The sequence below is a fragment of the Arachis stenosperma genome, chromosome 10 (assembly GCF_014773155.1).
Source record: "Arachis stenosperma cultivar V10309 chromosome 10, arast.V10309.gnm1.PFL2, whole genome shotgun sequence".
NCBI classification, from domain to species: Eukaryota; Viridiplantae; Streptophyta; class Magnoliopsida; order Fabales; family Fabaceae; genus Arachis; species Arachis stenosperma.
Genome location: NC_080386.1, coordinates 12,865,123 through 12,881,990, shown reverse-complemented (window position 1 = coordinate 12,881,990; position 16,868 = coordinate 12,865,123). Strand labels below are relative to the sequence as shown.

Here is a 16,868-nt window from a genome sequence, read left to right as displayed (position 1 = left end):
CAGGACGCGTGTCCGGGTCAGTTGAAGGGCGCGTAACCGAGCCGGGTGGAGCTTGGGCCGGGTTGACCCGTGGGAATCCTGGGCCAGGCCGTAACAGATAATTAAATATTTATTTAAAAAATACATCATTTTATTTTTATTAAATATTTAAAATAAATTATACACTTATTTTTATTTTCTTCGCCAAAAGCCTCACATCATATAGAATTATCTCTTATATTTTTCTCATCGACTTTTCTTCTCTTTTATGTCTTTTAAGTCCAGGAAGAAATTTTATTGAAATTATAAGTTATTTATTTATTAAAAAATATTAAGTGACATGATCAATTTTTTTTTGTCTTATATTCAAATTAACACTAACTAAGCTTTCAAATTGATCATCTAAGATTGTTCTTATTTATTTATTGATTACTATCATTGACTTTTTCAATTGAATTTGGTTAATCCCAAATCAATCACAGTTATCAAAATAATATTCTTGATTACATGCTATATATAATCAGAATCAAATATTCATTGTAGAGATATAAAAAAATTTTTAATAAGTACATAATTATTGGTCAAAAATATTTAAATAAAGACATTTAAAATATTTTTTATAAATATTTATGTGTTATAATATTATTGAACATATTTATTAAATTGGTCAATAATTTATTCTTTAATAAATCAAAATAAAATTAATTTATTATTGCACATGTGATTGAAGTGACAGTAATAACAAGTGTATTTTATGATTGTCATGATATTATAAATTAGACATTTGAAATATCGGATGATGTAAAATGCACCAAAATTACTTAATGATAAATTAAAATTCTTTTTCTTTCTTCTTCTTTTTCATCATTTTTTTGTTTTTATTCATTTTTTTCTTCTTATTTTATCTTTTCATTTATCTATTAACAAGAATAAAAATAAAAAAAATAAACAAAAAAATGCATAATGATACAAAATCACTAGAAAGAAAAGGAGAGAAAAAATGCAGTAACAACAATAAAAGAACGACAATGAAAAAGAAGTATGCGAAGAAGAAAAAGAAGGAATCCGAAAAAAGAGGATGAGAAGAAAAACGAGAAAAAACACAAAAAAAAAAAAAAGAGAAAAGAAGGGTTGAAAAAAGAGAGAAATGCATAAACTATTTCACATAGTTGGACCTTGTATTTAAGTTTCACTAATCAATAATTTTTTATAGGATTGGATCAACTTGATTAAACTTAATTATCATAAAAACTTAGATGTATAGCATAATTATTATTGATTATCATCATTATATTTTTCAATTGAATTTGGCTAATCTCTAATCAATCTGAATTATCAAAATAATCAGAATCAAATATTCATTGTATGTGAAGATAAAAAATTTCTTTCAATAAGTATATAATTACAAATTTAGGAAAATTAAATTGAAGACTTGCAACCTGACATATTAATCCTATACACATTTTCCAATCACTCTTCTGTTCTTGAGGCTGTGTTTATTTACAGAAATAGGATATTGAGATATAAAATTGTGTTTGTCAGATGAGACATGGATAGAGATAATGTATCCAGAAAACACTGAACTAGTATATTCTGTGTCCATTCTGATAGAAAAGATACGGAGACACTAACAAGAGACACAACTTATTTTTTATTTTTTTTTTTATTATTCTTGTTAATTTTTCATAATTATATTTTTTTATTGTTATATTTTTTATCTCTATTTTTTGAATGAAAAAAAATAAAAATAAATTGAATTTTTATAATTTGTTCTAGTTTATCACCAAACAGAATACAAAAATATAAAATTTTGTATTTCTGTCCATTAATATCTTGTTCCATTCTGTATTCATAGTCTTGTCCTGTTCTATTCTTAAAAAAAAAACACAGCAAGGAACACAAATTTGAACTAGCACTATAGACGGAGACACCCAACACACCCACAACTAATAAAATTAAGGGACATTCTACTATACAGATTGAAGTGGTATAGAGAGAGAAAATAAATTCCTTTTATAGTTATTTTTTATTATTTTATTGTTAATTTCAAAGTGTGGATCCTATCATTTTCAATCTCTCTTTCATCCCATAAAAAGAAAGATATGTAAACTTACATCCTTACAGTATAATTCACCTAAAATTAAAGTACACAACAATTTGAAAGATTGATAATAAATTCACAAGTTCAAAGGCCAGTTTCAAACGGAACACCAGTCCCAGGAATCCACGATCCACCATCCAAGAAATTAGCAACAGTAAATTTCAAAGCCTCAGTAGGGTTGGTAATAACATGAAAGCCAGGCCATTTAACCCTCCCTGCAGTGTTAGCACCAGCTCCAATATTCATATACTCTCCATAATACAATGTATTCAAGGCAAAGCTTCCCGCCCATGGCATCCACCCTGCCGGTTGAATCAAACCGTCCAGGCTACTCTTGACCACCACCGTTCTTGAGTACTTCTGCCACGGCCGGCCGAGGAAGCACTTGACAGATCCCTGAACTGGCTTCAGATCTGAAGCCGCCATGATACGGCAGTTGTGGATGACAATGCCGGTGTTCTCGTTGGGATCGGTTCTCCCTTGTGCTGTCACTGCGTTCTGTTGCTTACTCATTGGTTTTCTCAAGAAGATGTTGCAGTTTTGGAAGAGGGCGACGGCGTCACCGAAGATGAAGTCTATGGTGCCGTAGATGTCGCAGTCGCGGTAGAATTGGCGTTGGGAAAGGACGTATAAGGTGTCTTGGTAGCCTCTGAAGCTACAGCGGTAGAACACGGAGTGATCGGAGCTGGAAAGGAGTGCCACCGCTTGGTGCTTCTGTGGCCCAGCACTGTTCTCAATTGTTAAGTCCCTGGCAATGAACCCATCACTCGACACCGCTGAATCAAAGGAATCCAGTCAAACCACAAACTAACGTTACTTCAATGCATCAACATACTCTAAATTACTCTTAACCAAATAAGCTAGTAATGTTTAATAAAAGTGGAAGCAGAGGAGCCAATGAGTATGGTACAATGTGTATTGGATAGTTATTCTGAATAATATGGATGTATCGTGTTTGAGAAATTAGTAGTATTTTATTTTGATATTTATTTTTTAATTTATATTGGACCAAATAAATAGTCCATTGTATACATTATATAAATACTCTATTGATTCCTAATTTTATCTATAATAAAATTTAATGAAAACTCACGTAAAAATATTTTTTTTTTACAAATAGTTAAAATAGTAGATAATTTGATATATTTAATTAAATTATTATTTAATAATTTTTAATTATTATAAACTTCACGTAACATAATTTTTATCATAAAATTTTTATATAAAATTATAAATTTAATAATAATCAATTAAATCGTGTTATTTTTATCAAAATTAAGTCAGATAAATTAATTTGATCGAAAAATGATAAATCTAATTTTGAATCGGTTTAAATTAATATTATTTTTTTATAAAAATTATTACAATACTCCTATTATAAAAAAGAACTAAAATATTCTTATTATATATATATTATTTTTAGAATTCTAAATTCTAACTCTTTTCTTCTATGTCTTCATAGGGTTAAGATTTAGAGTTTTTAAAATTAATATATATATATATATATGTGTGTGTAAAATAGAGGTATTTTAGTTATTTTTTATAATAGGAATATTATTGTCATTTTTAATAAAAAAATATTAATTTATATCGGTTCAAAATTTAATTTATTAATTTTTTTGTTAAATTGGTTTGTTTGGTCTAATTTTAATAAAAATAACATAATTTAATTGATTATATGTGTTAAATTTTAATTTTTAAAAAATTTCTTTAAAAAAGACGTTTTTAATATTTTTATGTAAGTGGTTTCATAAAATAATTATATATATATATATATTTAATTATATAACATTATATTGATTATATTTTTATATTAGTCATATAATCATTTAAAAAAAAGTATAATTAAATAATTATTATTTTATACTATAGGAAATTAACATTATTTATTAAAAATAATAATAATAATTTAGTACAATAATTAATAATATATATAAAATAAGTTTAGAAAACTAACATTTTTAAATTTTTATTTTTTTAAAAAAATTTAAAATGTAAGATTTAAAAGTTAAAAATAATCGGAAAAATGGTGTGAACTCTATTAACATACAATTAATGAAATAAGAAGATGATATTGATATAAAAGGTACTTACTAAAAGTAGCTGAACCAACAGTGGTGGAGCCGTCTTGATAATTCTTGCTGCCCGTAATAATGGTAGCTCCAATACCATCCCCAAACATCATCAAATTCTTTATACCTCCCTTTATGTTCACACTCTCTCGGTAAACGCCAGCTTTCACGTACACAACCACTCGACCATTCTTACTCAGCCTACCGGCCGCCGCCACGCCCTCCGAAACACTCTTGTAATTCCCACTCCCGTCCTGTGCCACCACAATGTCCGCCTTCGGTGCCGCCGTTCCCGGCAAAGCCTGAAGAAGCCTCCTGTCGGAAGGAGATAGCCACTCTGGGAAGCCATTAAAGGAAAGCAATTTTCGACCGCCGCGAACAACCGGGTCTTTTGGTAACGAAGTCAAGGACGTTAATGTATTGCTAATGGCCAAAGAGTTGCTCAGCAACTTGGATAAGTTGCTTGAAATGGATGGAAAGTAGTTTAGATAGTGAGATGAAAGGTTAGAATCAAGAAAACCGTTTTGGCATGTTTGTTGATTCGCAATAGAAGCACTTTGCCATGTTAACCTGTCGTTTAGATTGTTTGAGCTCATTGAACGGTTCAGCTGATATATTGTATTCTCATAGAGTTCCAAACAATCTTCCCATGCGGACTTGGCTCTCTTGTCTTTGAAATCGTTGGATTCCATGGTTGATGAGACAAGTTTGTGTGCTACTATTGCTTGGTCCATGGTGACCTTAAGGGCCATGTCATGGAAGGAAACATCATCACTTGATGATGATGAAATTGAATAATTGGTAGTGCCAATGTAATGGTTACAAAGAGTGGGATATGGAGTTTGATTGCATGATAACTTATCAGTGCCATGCACAATAATGAAGAGAGAATAAAAGGCTAAAATAATGTACGCAATGACCAAGTTGCCCATTATGAAAATGAAATGACCAATAGGTTCTATTTGTATAATAATAAGGCAACCTAGATTGGTAGCAATGAGAGAATTATATTCTTAGCTTGTATATATTTGGATTATTGTTGAATGCTGATGAATGAAAAGTGCCAGTGAAGAGGTGCTATTTATAGGCCAAAAAGGTATGGATAATTCTTATTTGTGAGTGATACAATACAGTTAAGGTATTAATGTGGGTTTTGTATTTTCTAAAGTTGTTGACTAACCTATTTAAGGACAATGTGGATTAAGTTCTATCTATGTGTTAATTAAAATAAAATAAAAAAGTATAGTAGTTCATCTGGAAAATAATAAAAAATAAATAATGGTTTAATTTGGTTTTTCGAAACCTAATTGTCTGGCATAATTAAGGACCATTATTTGAAAATTTATTCTATATTCATACGATACTTTTATTTATAACTAAAATATGGCACTTATTTAAATTCAAAAATATTATTTTGTACACTAAAATTAATCATCATATATTTGTATATAAATATATATAGTTTAATTTGTTTATAATGTATATTTTATATTTTAATATATATTTTATACTAATAATTAATTTTAGTGCTGATTTTAGTATATATGGAACATAGTTAATTTAAGTTATAGCTAGTGACCATGTTTTATTTTTGAATATGAGAACAACTATTTTTAAATAGCATTTTTGTTTTACATATTAGAATCTATAGATTAAAATAGTAGCTAGGTAAATATTTAGTTGAATTCATAATGGGAGGACTTTTTATTATTGCTTATCCATAGTAATGTCATGCTAGGAGTTTAAACATTAATTATAAATATATAATTAATTAGTATTTAGGAAAAGAAAATTAATTACAATCTAACTTAAGTTTGACAGGTGCAAGCTAAGCTAATGCTAAACAAAAATAATTATATTTTAAATTTATTTGAAGCGTACGTGCAGTGCAAGCTAAGCCACCAGAAAATATGTTATTGTATGTTGAGAATTTTCTTGGACGTCATATTTCAAAACAAAATTGACATGATGCATGCATTTATTAAGAATGATAATAGCCCATCCATGAATATTAGCTTTCTATTTTATAGTTGTTATTATCAGTTTTGGAGGATAAACAACAAACTTTAATGGGTATGGAAATCAGTTCTTTCGGGTTGGAGTCACTTTGGTTATTTGCAGTTAGAATCTCTTATAATTGGTAGCGTTCTTGAGTTGAATAATGATATGCCAAATTATATATAGCTCTTATCCAACAAGATGAGATGAGTTCTAACCTCTTTGTTAGGGAAACGGAGAGACATTGCAACAAACGGATCCAGAAATGTTGGAAATGAAAGGAGAGTCGTACTAGAAAAAAATATTATATAATTAAATAAGCATTATTAAAACATGTAAAAATATAAAGAATTCAAAGGTTCCAAAGACTAACTCGCACCATATTTACATGGGAATGTTACTAATGTATATGTGTATGTGTATGTATGGATTTTCAAATCCTCTATTTTCTGGTAAAAATACACAATTTAAACTCAAGATCAATTGGTTAATATTCTTATGGTTTCATATTGGAAATCAAAATAAGTATTTGGAGATATCGTCATTAATTGTTTAAGGTTTAAAGAGAGTTACTTTTAATTATATTAAAAATAAGGTCAATCAAAAATTTTAGGGCAATTCTATGGTGCCTTTTGTTTGGTGCCAAATTTTTGCCTAAATTACTTTTTATAGTAACTTTAAAATATTTAAAATTTTTTAACTTTTATATTTTTAAATTTAGAATTAATTATTTTACCTATTTTAGTAATTAGACAATATTTTTTAGGCACCATAGCAAGCACCAAAATTTTAACAGTAAAAACAAGCTCTATTTTTTTTAATATAAGGTCAATCAAAAACTTTAACAAGTAAAAACAAGCTCTACTTTTTTTTAGTGGTAGAGAGGTTTTAATAAAAACAGTAGTTACATCAGTTCTCATTTATACATTAAGCTTTTTTTTATTGTCTAATATTTTACTATAAGAGTTATATCGCACTATCTTATAGTTTTGGTGAGGACAAAAAAATAAAGAGCGCAAAATGCAATGGATAAGATGGTAAATTACATATAGACCCAAAAATCAATGAGGATTAAATTTCAAATAACTAAAGACCTTCAACTTTGCAATGCTTGCGAAATAAGGCTAGAAGCTATTACTAAACCAAATTCACTGCTTAATAAAGTCTACAGAAGCAAACACTATAGGTTCACAAGTTTTCTGAGAGCAGAGATAAAGAATAACCCATTATGGGATTGGAGGAGTGTCATGGAAGGCGGAAAAATCCTAAAAAAAAGATTGATCTAAAAAATTGATAAAAAAAATACAGTAAACATTCAGATAAACATATGGGTCAAAGAATACATTGCAAGTATGCCTATTGTTACCCAAAATAATGACAGAATTTCTTAATGGGTCTCAGACTAATTTTTCCTAACAAAACCTAAGACCAGGTAAAAATAGCAAAATTTTTTCAATCAAAGATCCCTGAAGCAATCCTCAATACTCCTATAAGTGAAGGCAAAGATAAACTAATCTGAATGTAGACTAATAACGATAGATATTCTGTAGCGTTAGGATACCAAGTAGCCTTCCTCTTCTACTACCCTCGAGTAAAGTTCTTCCTTAATCGATGCAAGCAGAAGAAGATTATATTTAGAGAATATAATAAGCCAACCTAGAATTAAAAATTTTATTTAGAAGATGGTTCATGAAGGCTTAATAGTCAACAAAAAGATGCACTCCAAAAATTGCTTCTTCTAACTTGATTTGTGCTCATTGTCAAGCACAAAGAAACAGCGGGTCGCTATATTTTTTACTGTCTGAATTCAGCGAAAACGATGGAAGCTTGCGGAGCTGGATTTTTCAATCCTGCGCAACAAGTGAAAATATGAGAACGATGGTCAGAGTTAATACAAGCAATCAGGTATAGAAGTTACAATTACTCAAATGAAATAAAGCTAGTAGCAAATTTATGCTGCCAGATTTGAAAAATAAGGAATGAATTGGTCTTCAATAAAGAACAAAAGACATCTTGAATGTGTGTTGAAGTGGCCTGTCAATTCATGCAAAAGAGAGGAAGAAGCTGAGTTTGGCATAGTGTTCTTCGTGAGAGAAAAAACAATGAAATTGTTTCTGTGAAAATAGAGAAGTTACTCTCCCAACTTAAGTAAGAGGTAGGTAATTTTAGACAAAATTCGAATACCTAGAACTACTACCACCTATGTTACCAACCTTTGCAGAAAGCTCCATTACTTGTTGGGTCATGATTCTCCCATGGACATCAAATATTAGGTGCACATGCTTATCACCGTCGAGTCAAAAAAATAAAAAAAATGAAATACTCTATTTTCTATCAGTGTTAATTAACAACCTATATCGAACTCTTCCAATTTTCTTTGTCCTATTAGCACTTATGCTCGTCAAGATTAGGCTCTTTGACTCAAACAGAAAACCTAAATGATGAGTGCGCAAAATGATAGGATTATCACACTCAAATACAACTCTATCATAACTATTTTTTTATGTGACAATTAGGATTACACTCATAAATATATATTCATCATTAAACACTTTTATTGAACTTATTGAAAGAATGGAGAAAAGGAACTGATATATTTGTGAGGAAAGCTAATACTTGCATCTCCTTATATAACTTATTTAAATTTATTGTACTATATTTTGTTTATAGTGTAAACGATTAAATTATAGTCATATCTCATTTATACTGTGCTCGTCTTCTCTTTACACATATCTCGTTTACAATGTAAACAAAATATGTTAAGCATGTAACTTTTCATGTATCACCTGTTTTATGTGTTTAAAATCTATGTCTTATCTCGTTTACACTATAAATGAGATATATTCATAACTAAATCGTTTATACTGTAAACGAGATAATTAATAGGATATAAAAAGATAAAACGTGTCTAAATTACCTATATCTCTAAATAAAACATTTAAAATATTTATTTTAAAAAAATCAAAAGAAAGCAGCTGTGAGATATTTAATTTTTAGGATTTTATTTATTATCAAAATATTCTTTTCATTTAAAAAAATAAAGTATTGATCCGTTCTACCTGAATGTGTTGATTCATTGGTGCAGGTTGGGCTAATTTTTAATTTTGACGGATTTAAATTCTCAATTTAATACATCTCTTTTTGTAATTTCGATAATGAACTTGTCCTGTATTATTATTATTGTTTGTTAGGCACAACTCAACTATAACTCCCATCACTCATACAAATATATAAATGATAATTAAAAAATAATTGACAATTTAAATAGTAGTGAATATTAATAAATATTAATAATAATAAAATAATATAAATAAAGACTACACTATTATAATAAATAAAAATAAATAATTTACTTTGACTCATTAAAAATATACTAATATTTACTAATATTTATTAATATTTAAATAATTAATTATTTTTTAATTATCATATTATATGTTTATATCAATCACAAATAGGGATGGTAAGTGGGCTAACCCATCTTCCCCTATTCCGTCCCATTAAAAGTCCGTCCCGTTTTGTCTATTGAAGCCGTTCCAAAATTTTTACTTTGCTTTGCCTAACAGAGGATTGACAGGTTGGCGAGCTAAGTTTGTCAATTCTCTCTCTTTTTTTAAAGAAATTATTTTTTTAAAGATAATAGTGGTATTTTAGTCAATAAAAAATTAAATATATAATGTCCAAAAATCAGGACAAGAAAAATAGAAAAAGAGGATTCCCAAATATTCACGAATAGGTGAAATTGTAAAAGAAAATAGCATAAAAAAGTAGATAAGGAAGAAATCTTAAGGCACCATGCATAAGGTAAAATTGATAGCTCCTGGTTCAACTTAAGCGATGTTGCTAACACTTTTTTTGGAGGCTCCTAAACATGCTCAAAGACTCGCTGACACCTCTCCTTCCAAATATTCTAAGCTATAATCAAAACCAGTCGAACTTTTTGAGGGCTTGTTCCATGAAATCCAATTTGTAACACCGAATCCCTCCACCAATCAAAGAACAAGGAACATCTATGATTTGGAATGAGGTAAGTCAAATGACTCTTCTTCCACACTAGATTAATGTCTCCACAAAAAATAGACAGTGTATGAACAGTGACGGATCCAGAAAATTTTGTGAGTGGGGGCAAAATATACATAATATAATAATAATTTTTATAATTATATTTTGTTATTATAAAATATAATTAGTCTTTAAATTATCTAATCAACAAATTAAAATACTAAAATAATAATTTAAATAATAATATATAAATTAAAATTTCATTTTTATTAGGTTTTATATTTTGAAAAGATTAAATAATATTTTCATTCTCAATACAATCAAATGTCTTTCTTTTTATATATGTCGTTAAATAATCATTTAAAAATTCATCTCTCATACGATTACGAAATCAGTTTTTTACATTATTCATATTTAAAAAAGTTTTTTTCAACTGATGTTATCCAAAAAAACTAAAATTAACTTAAAAAAAACACCAATGAATAAACAGTATTATTTTAATTTCTTATTATTATTATTATTATTATTATTATTATTATTATTATTATTTAACCATTTTTTATTTAATAGTCAATACAAGATAAATATTTTTATTAGTCATTTTTAATTTAATATTAAAATTAGTTTAATAAGATAGTCTATTTAATTTGAAATTAATTTAACAAAATAATTTTATATATTTATAATCAAATCTAATAAAATATTAGATTGAATTCTATTGACTATCAAATATTTAGATTGAATGGATATGTCATTTGTTAAATATTAAAAGATTTTTTTGTCACTTTTAATAAATATAATATTTATTAGTTATTTTATCACAATTTTCTGCGTCTGAATCTTTTAGATATCAAATTAGTAGTTACTTCTATTTTGAACAAATAATTAAATATATATAATATATATGCACGCGATATTCACTAAGTATATAAATATATTTTCAAATTTTAAATTTATTTATTAGTCACAATTATAAAATAACAAATATATAATTATTTCACTCTTTTTTTTTAAAGGTTATTGTAACAAATTTATTTAAATTTTGAATTACTATTTATTTTTTTAATTATTGAAGTTAATGAGTGAACTTAAGTGCCACTCTACCCTATTGTAGGCTTTACTCATATCAAACTTAAGTGCCATTTCGTATTCCAAATCTCGCTTCTTTTGTTTAAGGTAGTGCATATATTCGTGTACTACAAGAATGTTATCAGAAATAAGTCTACTTTTCAAGAATGCACTTTAAATAGGGCTAATTATCTTGTTCATATATCCTTGGAGTCTATGGATCAATACCTTCGAAATGATTTTGTAGACGATAGAAGACAAACTGATAGACCTTATCTGATTCATATCGCTCGCATCTAGAACTTTTGGCACTAGACAGATATTAGTGTGGTTAAAATTTTTTAAAATTATACCTCCAGCAAAGAAACTATTCACAGTCCAGAGCATGTCTTCTCCCACTATATCCCAATAGAATTGAAAGAATTTAGCCGTTATACCATCCTCTCCTGGTGTACTCTGGGAGTGAATACTAAAAGTAGCTCTTTTTATCTCCTCTATAAAAACAGGTCTTTTGACCTTATGGTTCATGTTAGTTGTAACTTTAGGCTCGAAGTCTCTGAAAAAAAGCTCAGGATCCGCCTGATTAGAAGATGTGAAAATACTCTTGAACGAATCCTCAGCCACCTTAGTAATATCAGCATTGGTTGTTGCCATATCTCTATTATTTGTCCGTAGATCCCATATCTTATTTATTTTGGTTCTAAATTTAAATTTTCTATAGAAAAAATTTGTATCTTGGTCTCCTTCCTTCAACCATTTAATTCTAGATTTGTCTTTCCAATAAAGTTTCTCATCCAAATATGTTTTTTCAAGCCGTTGTTCAAACTCAAGTAATTTAGGGTCTCTCATGATACTTATGCCTACTTTATTTTGTTCTAGAAGATGAGTAACTTCTATAATCTCTTTTTTAGAATTAGTAGAGTTGTTCTTTTACCAGAAAATCAATCGGTGTCTAACCAATTTAAGCTTCTGAAATAATCTAGATATTGCTGAACCTTCTATATATGAGTTTCAGACCTCGCTAATGAAGTTATGAATTTTTTCTTCACCACATCGGCGGGATTAAAACTTGAATATCCTCTTTGATCTCTCCGATTGGTAGTTAGTGTCCAAAAAGAGGGGGCATAATCAGAACCTGTCAATAGTTTAAAGACCATAGAATGAGAATATAATTGGGACCAAAATTCATCAACAAGCACTCTATCAAGTCTTTCCTGAATTAGTTCACCTTCTCTGTGTCTGTTACTCCAAGTAACACTAAAGTCTTTATAATTATAAATATCTAATAAACATAATTATCAGCTAAATTTTTTAAAACAAAATAATAAAACTAACATTGTCCAAAACAAAATAAACATTGTCCAAAACATATAATTAAACATCGTATAAGCCTCTAATCAATTAAATATAGTCCAAATTATAACTTAAAATAAAATGAATAAACATTCTAAATATAAACACAAAAATAACGTTCTAAATTAAGTTATCATTTTAAAATCAAAAGTTTGCTGAAACTCATCAAAATTTGTGGATTAAACCGTATAAATTTAACAGATTCTTTTATTATATCAATCTCAAATTTATAGCCCGACTAACCTTTTTTTTAGCGAATTAAACAAATATCCAGTAAATTATGACCCATTTATCACTCCTAATTATAAATAAATTTCATTCTTAAAAAGTCAGGTCTGTACTTATTTCTGTGAGAAGTTACATTTCTAGATTTATAATAATCTTATTTAGAGACAAAATAAATTGTTTATACTTTATAAGTTTATGTTTATAGGTACAAAATATTTTATCATGGACGATGTTCAAGTAATAGTTTTACGTTAATTCGAATCATGGGTATGGTTACCGACGAAAAATGCTTTAATTATTTGATAATGCCAAGCTGTACGGTTGTTAGTATGTCGTATAAGACATCTGAGTCTCAAGCTGGTCCCAACAAGAATTGTTCCTCTTTCGACACACTCAAATATGTGATTTCCAGGTGTCAGGTCATTGGCCTCTCGTTTCCTTTGACTCGTCATATTATAGGCAAATTGTGTAAAGGGTATATTCACATATATAGCATTGTTGACTTATAGCACTGTTGTAGGGAAAAATAGAAAAAAGTAAAAGCTGAGCATAATGTTATATAAATTAATAAAAAAGAGAAATCAAATGAAGAAATTGGAGAAAATATATTTTTAAAGAGCGAGAATAAATAGATATAACATTTGGGGTGTATAAATAGAGTTTTTGGTGCTACATTATTCCGTGGACGATGGACGGACTGAGGACGGAGGTATTATATTTGTCTTTAATGTATATAGTAATCCACAACTAATAATGTTAAAGGTAATGCTCTTTTTCCTAATCACATTCATTAGGACCATGACTACCCTAAGTACCCAATGCAACCACCATGGAAAAGGAACAATGAGAAGCTGACTACCACGCCCAAAGAAATAAATTAAATTAAAAGCTAAGTACCTAAGTACAAATTAAAGCTGCTGTGCGAGCAATCCTGCCCACAAGTTCTTCTTTTCCTACCAAATCACATTAATGCTGCTAATGCATGCGGCTTTCCAATCGATATCAACTTAAACTATCAAAGTATTTAAAAATTCAAAAATACTATTTATATACCAAAATCAATCACTTATAATTGTGTATAAATATATATATAACTAATTTTTAATATATATTTTTTATTTTAATATATATTCTATATTAATAATTAATTTTAGTGTATATTTAACATAATTATTAAAAATTTATATTGTTAATCAAGATAATTTAAAAAAAATAAATTTCAAATATTAAAAAATATAATAAAAATAATAAAAGAATTTTCGTAGAAATATTTTGACAAGTATTTAAAAAATACAAAAAGCAAAAACTAAAGTAAAATTTAATCACTATATCTCTTTCTTCAACTTTTAAAAAAATGCGATCATTTACAAAAAAGTTCACATGACATAAACTTATTAAATTTTAATAATTAAAAATGATATCAAAATCCAATTTTTAAAATTATCTTGAAAGAAATTTATTTATTATTTGTATTTTTTGAAGTTATTTTTATTAATAATATAAATTTTCGAATGTTAATTTAATAGTTTACCCATCGATAATATTAATCAAATCAATAAAAGGGATGAGAGAAACATGTGGCACAGGAGACTACTTATATAATCTTTACTTATAATGATGATGATGTTTTATCGAGATGGATTTTTTTTTTAGTATGTGTTCATTGTCTATTTACTTATTGTTTCCTATTGTATTGTTGTTTTAATCTCGGACCCTTTGTTTGGGTCTTGGTGAGTTCCTGAACTATATTAAAAAAAAAAAAATTATAGGTAGATAATGAAAATATTAAATAATGTAAACAATAGATATATCGGATGTTTATTTTACTAGATATATTAATAGTTATTCTAATATTAAAATTTAAATAGATAATTTAGAGATATAATATATTTTTATTTTATTAGTATTTATTCATATTATTCAAAAAAATAATATAACCCTAAAAAAACTTTAGCTAGTAACTATTTTTACATTATATAGAATGAATTTTTTTCGTAGGATACAATTATTACTGGTATTAAAATTTATAAGTGTCTTAAATTAGATGTTTAGCTTCTCGTAAAAATATAATGTAAAATATGTTTTTTGAATTTAAATATTTTTCTTCTAGTTTTGTGCAAAAAATTCAAAAATTTTAGTTTTATTCTTTATTATTAGTTAATTCCGCTAAACAATAATATATGTTGACATGTCAATTGCTGATACAATACTTGCCAATATCAATAATTAGCTTGCATGTCGTAGGATAGAACAATTTCAAGGAATATCTTTTGGTATCACTTTTGATTTTTGTAGTAACTAAATTAATTTGAAATTAATATTTAATATAATTTTTAAAATGATATTAGTACTAATAAAAAAATTATTGTCCTGAAATTCTTTGTAATGTTATAAAGTTTGTTTAACTCTTTGCGCAGTTTTATAATGTTCTTTATCAACAATTCGAAGTTGGGGCATAGTTGACATTGAATCTAAAGGATTTACAGCTGGATAGAAACCTTTGGCAGCCAATTCTCTTGATAGTACGGTCGTAGCATCCAAATGTGCAAATGTCGTAGTAGGGACAGGGTCGGTCAAATTGTCTGCAGGTACATAAACTACTTGAATAGAAGTTATAGACCCTTCTTTGGTAGAAATAATTCTTTCTTGTAAAGAACCCATTTCGATACTAAGGGTCGGTTGATAACCTACAGCGGAAGGCATTCGACCCAATAAGGCTGACACTTCGGATCCCGCTTGGACAAATCGGAAGATATTGTCAATAAATAGAAGCACGTCTTGTTCATTAACATCTCTGAAATATTCCGCCATAGTTAGGGCAGTTAAACCAACTCTCATTCATTTGACCGTACACTAGAGCAACTTTTGATTCTCCAATAGTTTTTTCATTAATTACTCCGGATTCTTTCATTTCCATGTAAAGATCATTTTCCTTACGAGTACGCTCCCCCACTCCGCCAAATACGGATACACCGCCATGAGCTTTGGCAATGTTATTGATCAATTCCATAATAAGTACTGTTTTACCCACTCCAACTCCGCCAAAGAGTCCAATCTTTTCTCCACGGCGATAAGGAACTAAAAGATCTACTACTTTAATTCCGGTTTCAAAAATGGATAATTTTGTGTCTAATTGTATAAAGGTAGGCGCGGATCGATGAATAGGAGATGTTGTGCGAGTATCTACAGGACCCAAATTATCAATAGGTTCGCCAAGTACGTTAAAAATTCGTCCTAGAGTTGCTCCGCCCACTGGAACACTTAGGGAAGCTCCCGTATCAATCACTTCCATTCCTCTCATTAGACCATCTGTAACGCTCATAGCTACAGCTCTAACTCGATTATTTCCTAATAATTGCTTTACTTCACAAGTCACGTTAATTTGTTGACCAATAATGTCTTGACCCCAGAGCGTTGTAAATATTTGGCATCTTCTCTGGAGGGAAAGCTACATCCAATACCGGACCTATTATTTGGTCGATACGTCCCAGATTTTTTTTTTCAAGCACAGAAATCTCAGGACCAGAAGTGGTAGGATTTATTCTCATATTTTAATATATCCTTTTTTTAGTTTTAGTTAGATTAGAAGATTTTTGAAATCAAATTTAAAAAAGTGCTTGATAACAAAGCAAAATAAATTGATCAGTTAATTAAATAGAAATAATAAAATAATAAATCGAAATTAGTACTCTAGTTTGTACCATCCAAACAATTCAATTGTTTAACGTACTGCGTCCATTGCAATAGTTGAAATTTTCAACTTCAACCAAATGATTCAAAAAATTAATAGAATTAAATTATTAATTTGTATAAAATCTTTTCTTTTTAGTTGGATGAAATCTTTCGAAAGTCTTGAATTTGTCTATAATTATAGACAATACCGCCTATATTTTTTATGGGATTCGAACCTGAATTTTATTTACGATTTGGTTCTTCTATATCATCGGCACCTATTGCTCATATTTCATGGGCGAGCATACAATTTATACCTAGTATTTTTTTTTTTTTACTATTTTGACATCTAGGATTAACATATATTACTGTCAAGGTCAAGAATTACTTTTTTA

At 28.2% G+C, this 16,868-nt stretch overlaps 1 protein-coding gene and 1 pseudogene across 1 annotated transcript; both read right to left on the bottom strand.

The window, feature by feature from the left end:
- Positions 1–2,164: 2,164 nt before the first annotated feature.
- On the bottom strand, positions 2,165–5,084 carry LOC130956779 (pectinesterase-like). The gene is made up of 2 exons (XM_057883765.1): positions 4,175–5,084; positions 2,165–2,856 (listed from the first exon to the last, which is right to left on the bottom strand). The coding sequence occupies exons 1-2, from the start codon at positions 5,082–5,084 to the stop codon at positions 2,165–2,167; spliced, it is 1,602 nt and encodes a 533-aa protein (XP_057739748.1).
- A 10,105-nt stretch (positions 5,085–15,189) lies between these two features.
- Positions 15,190–16,349, bottom strand: LOC130955591 (ATP synthase subunit beta, chloroplastic-like; annotated as a pseudogene).
- Positions 16,350–16,868: the final 519 nt, after the last annotated feature.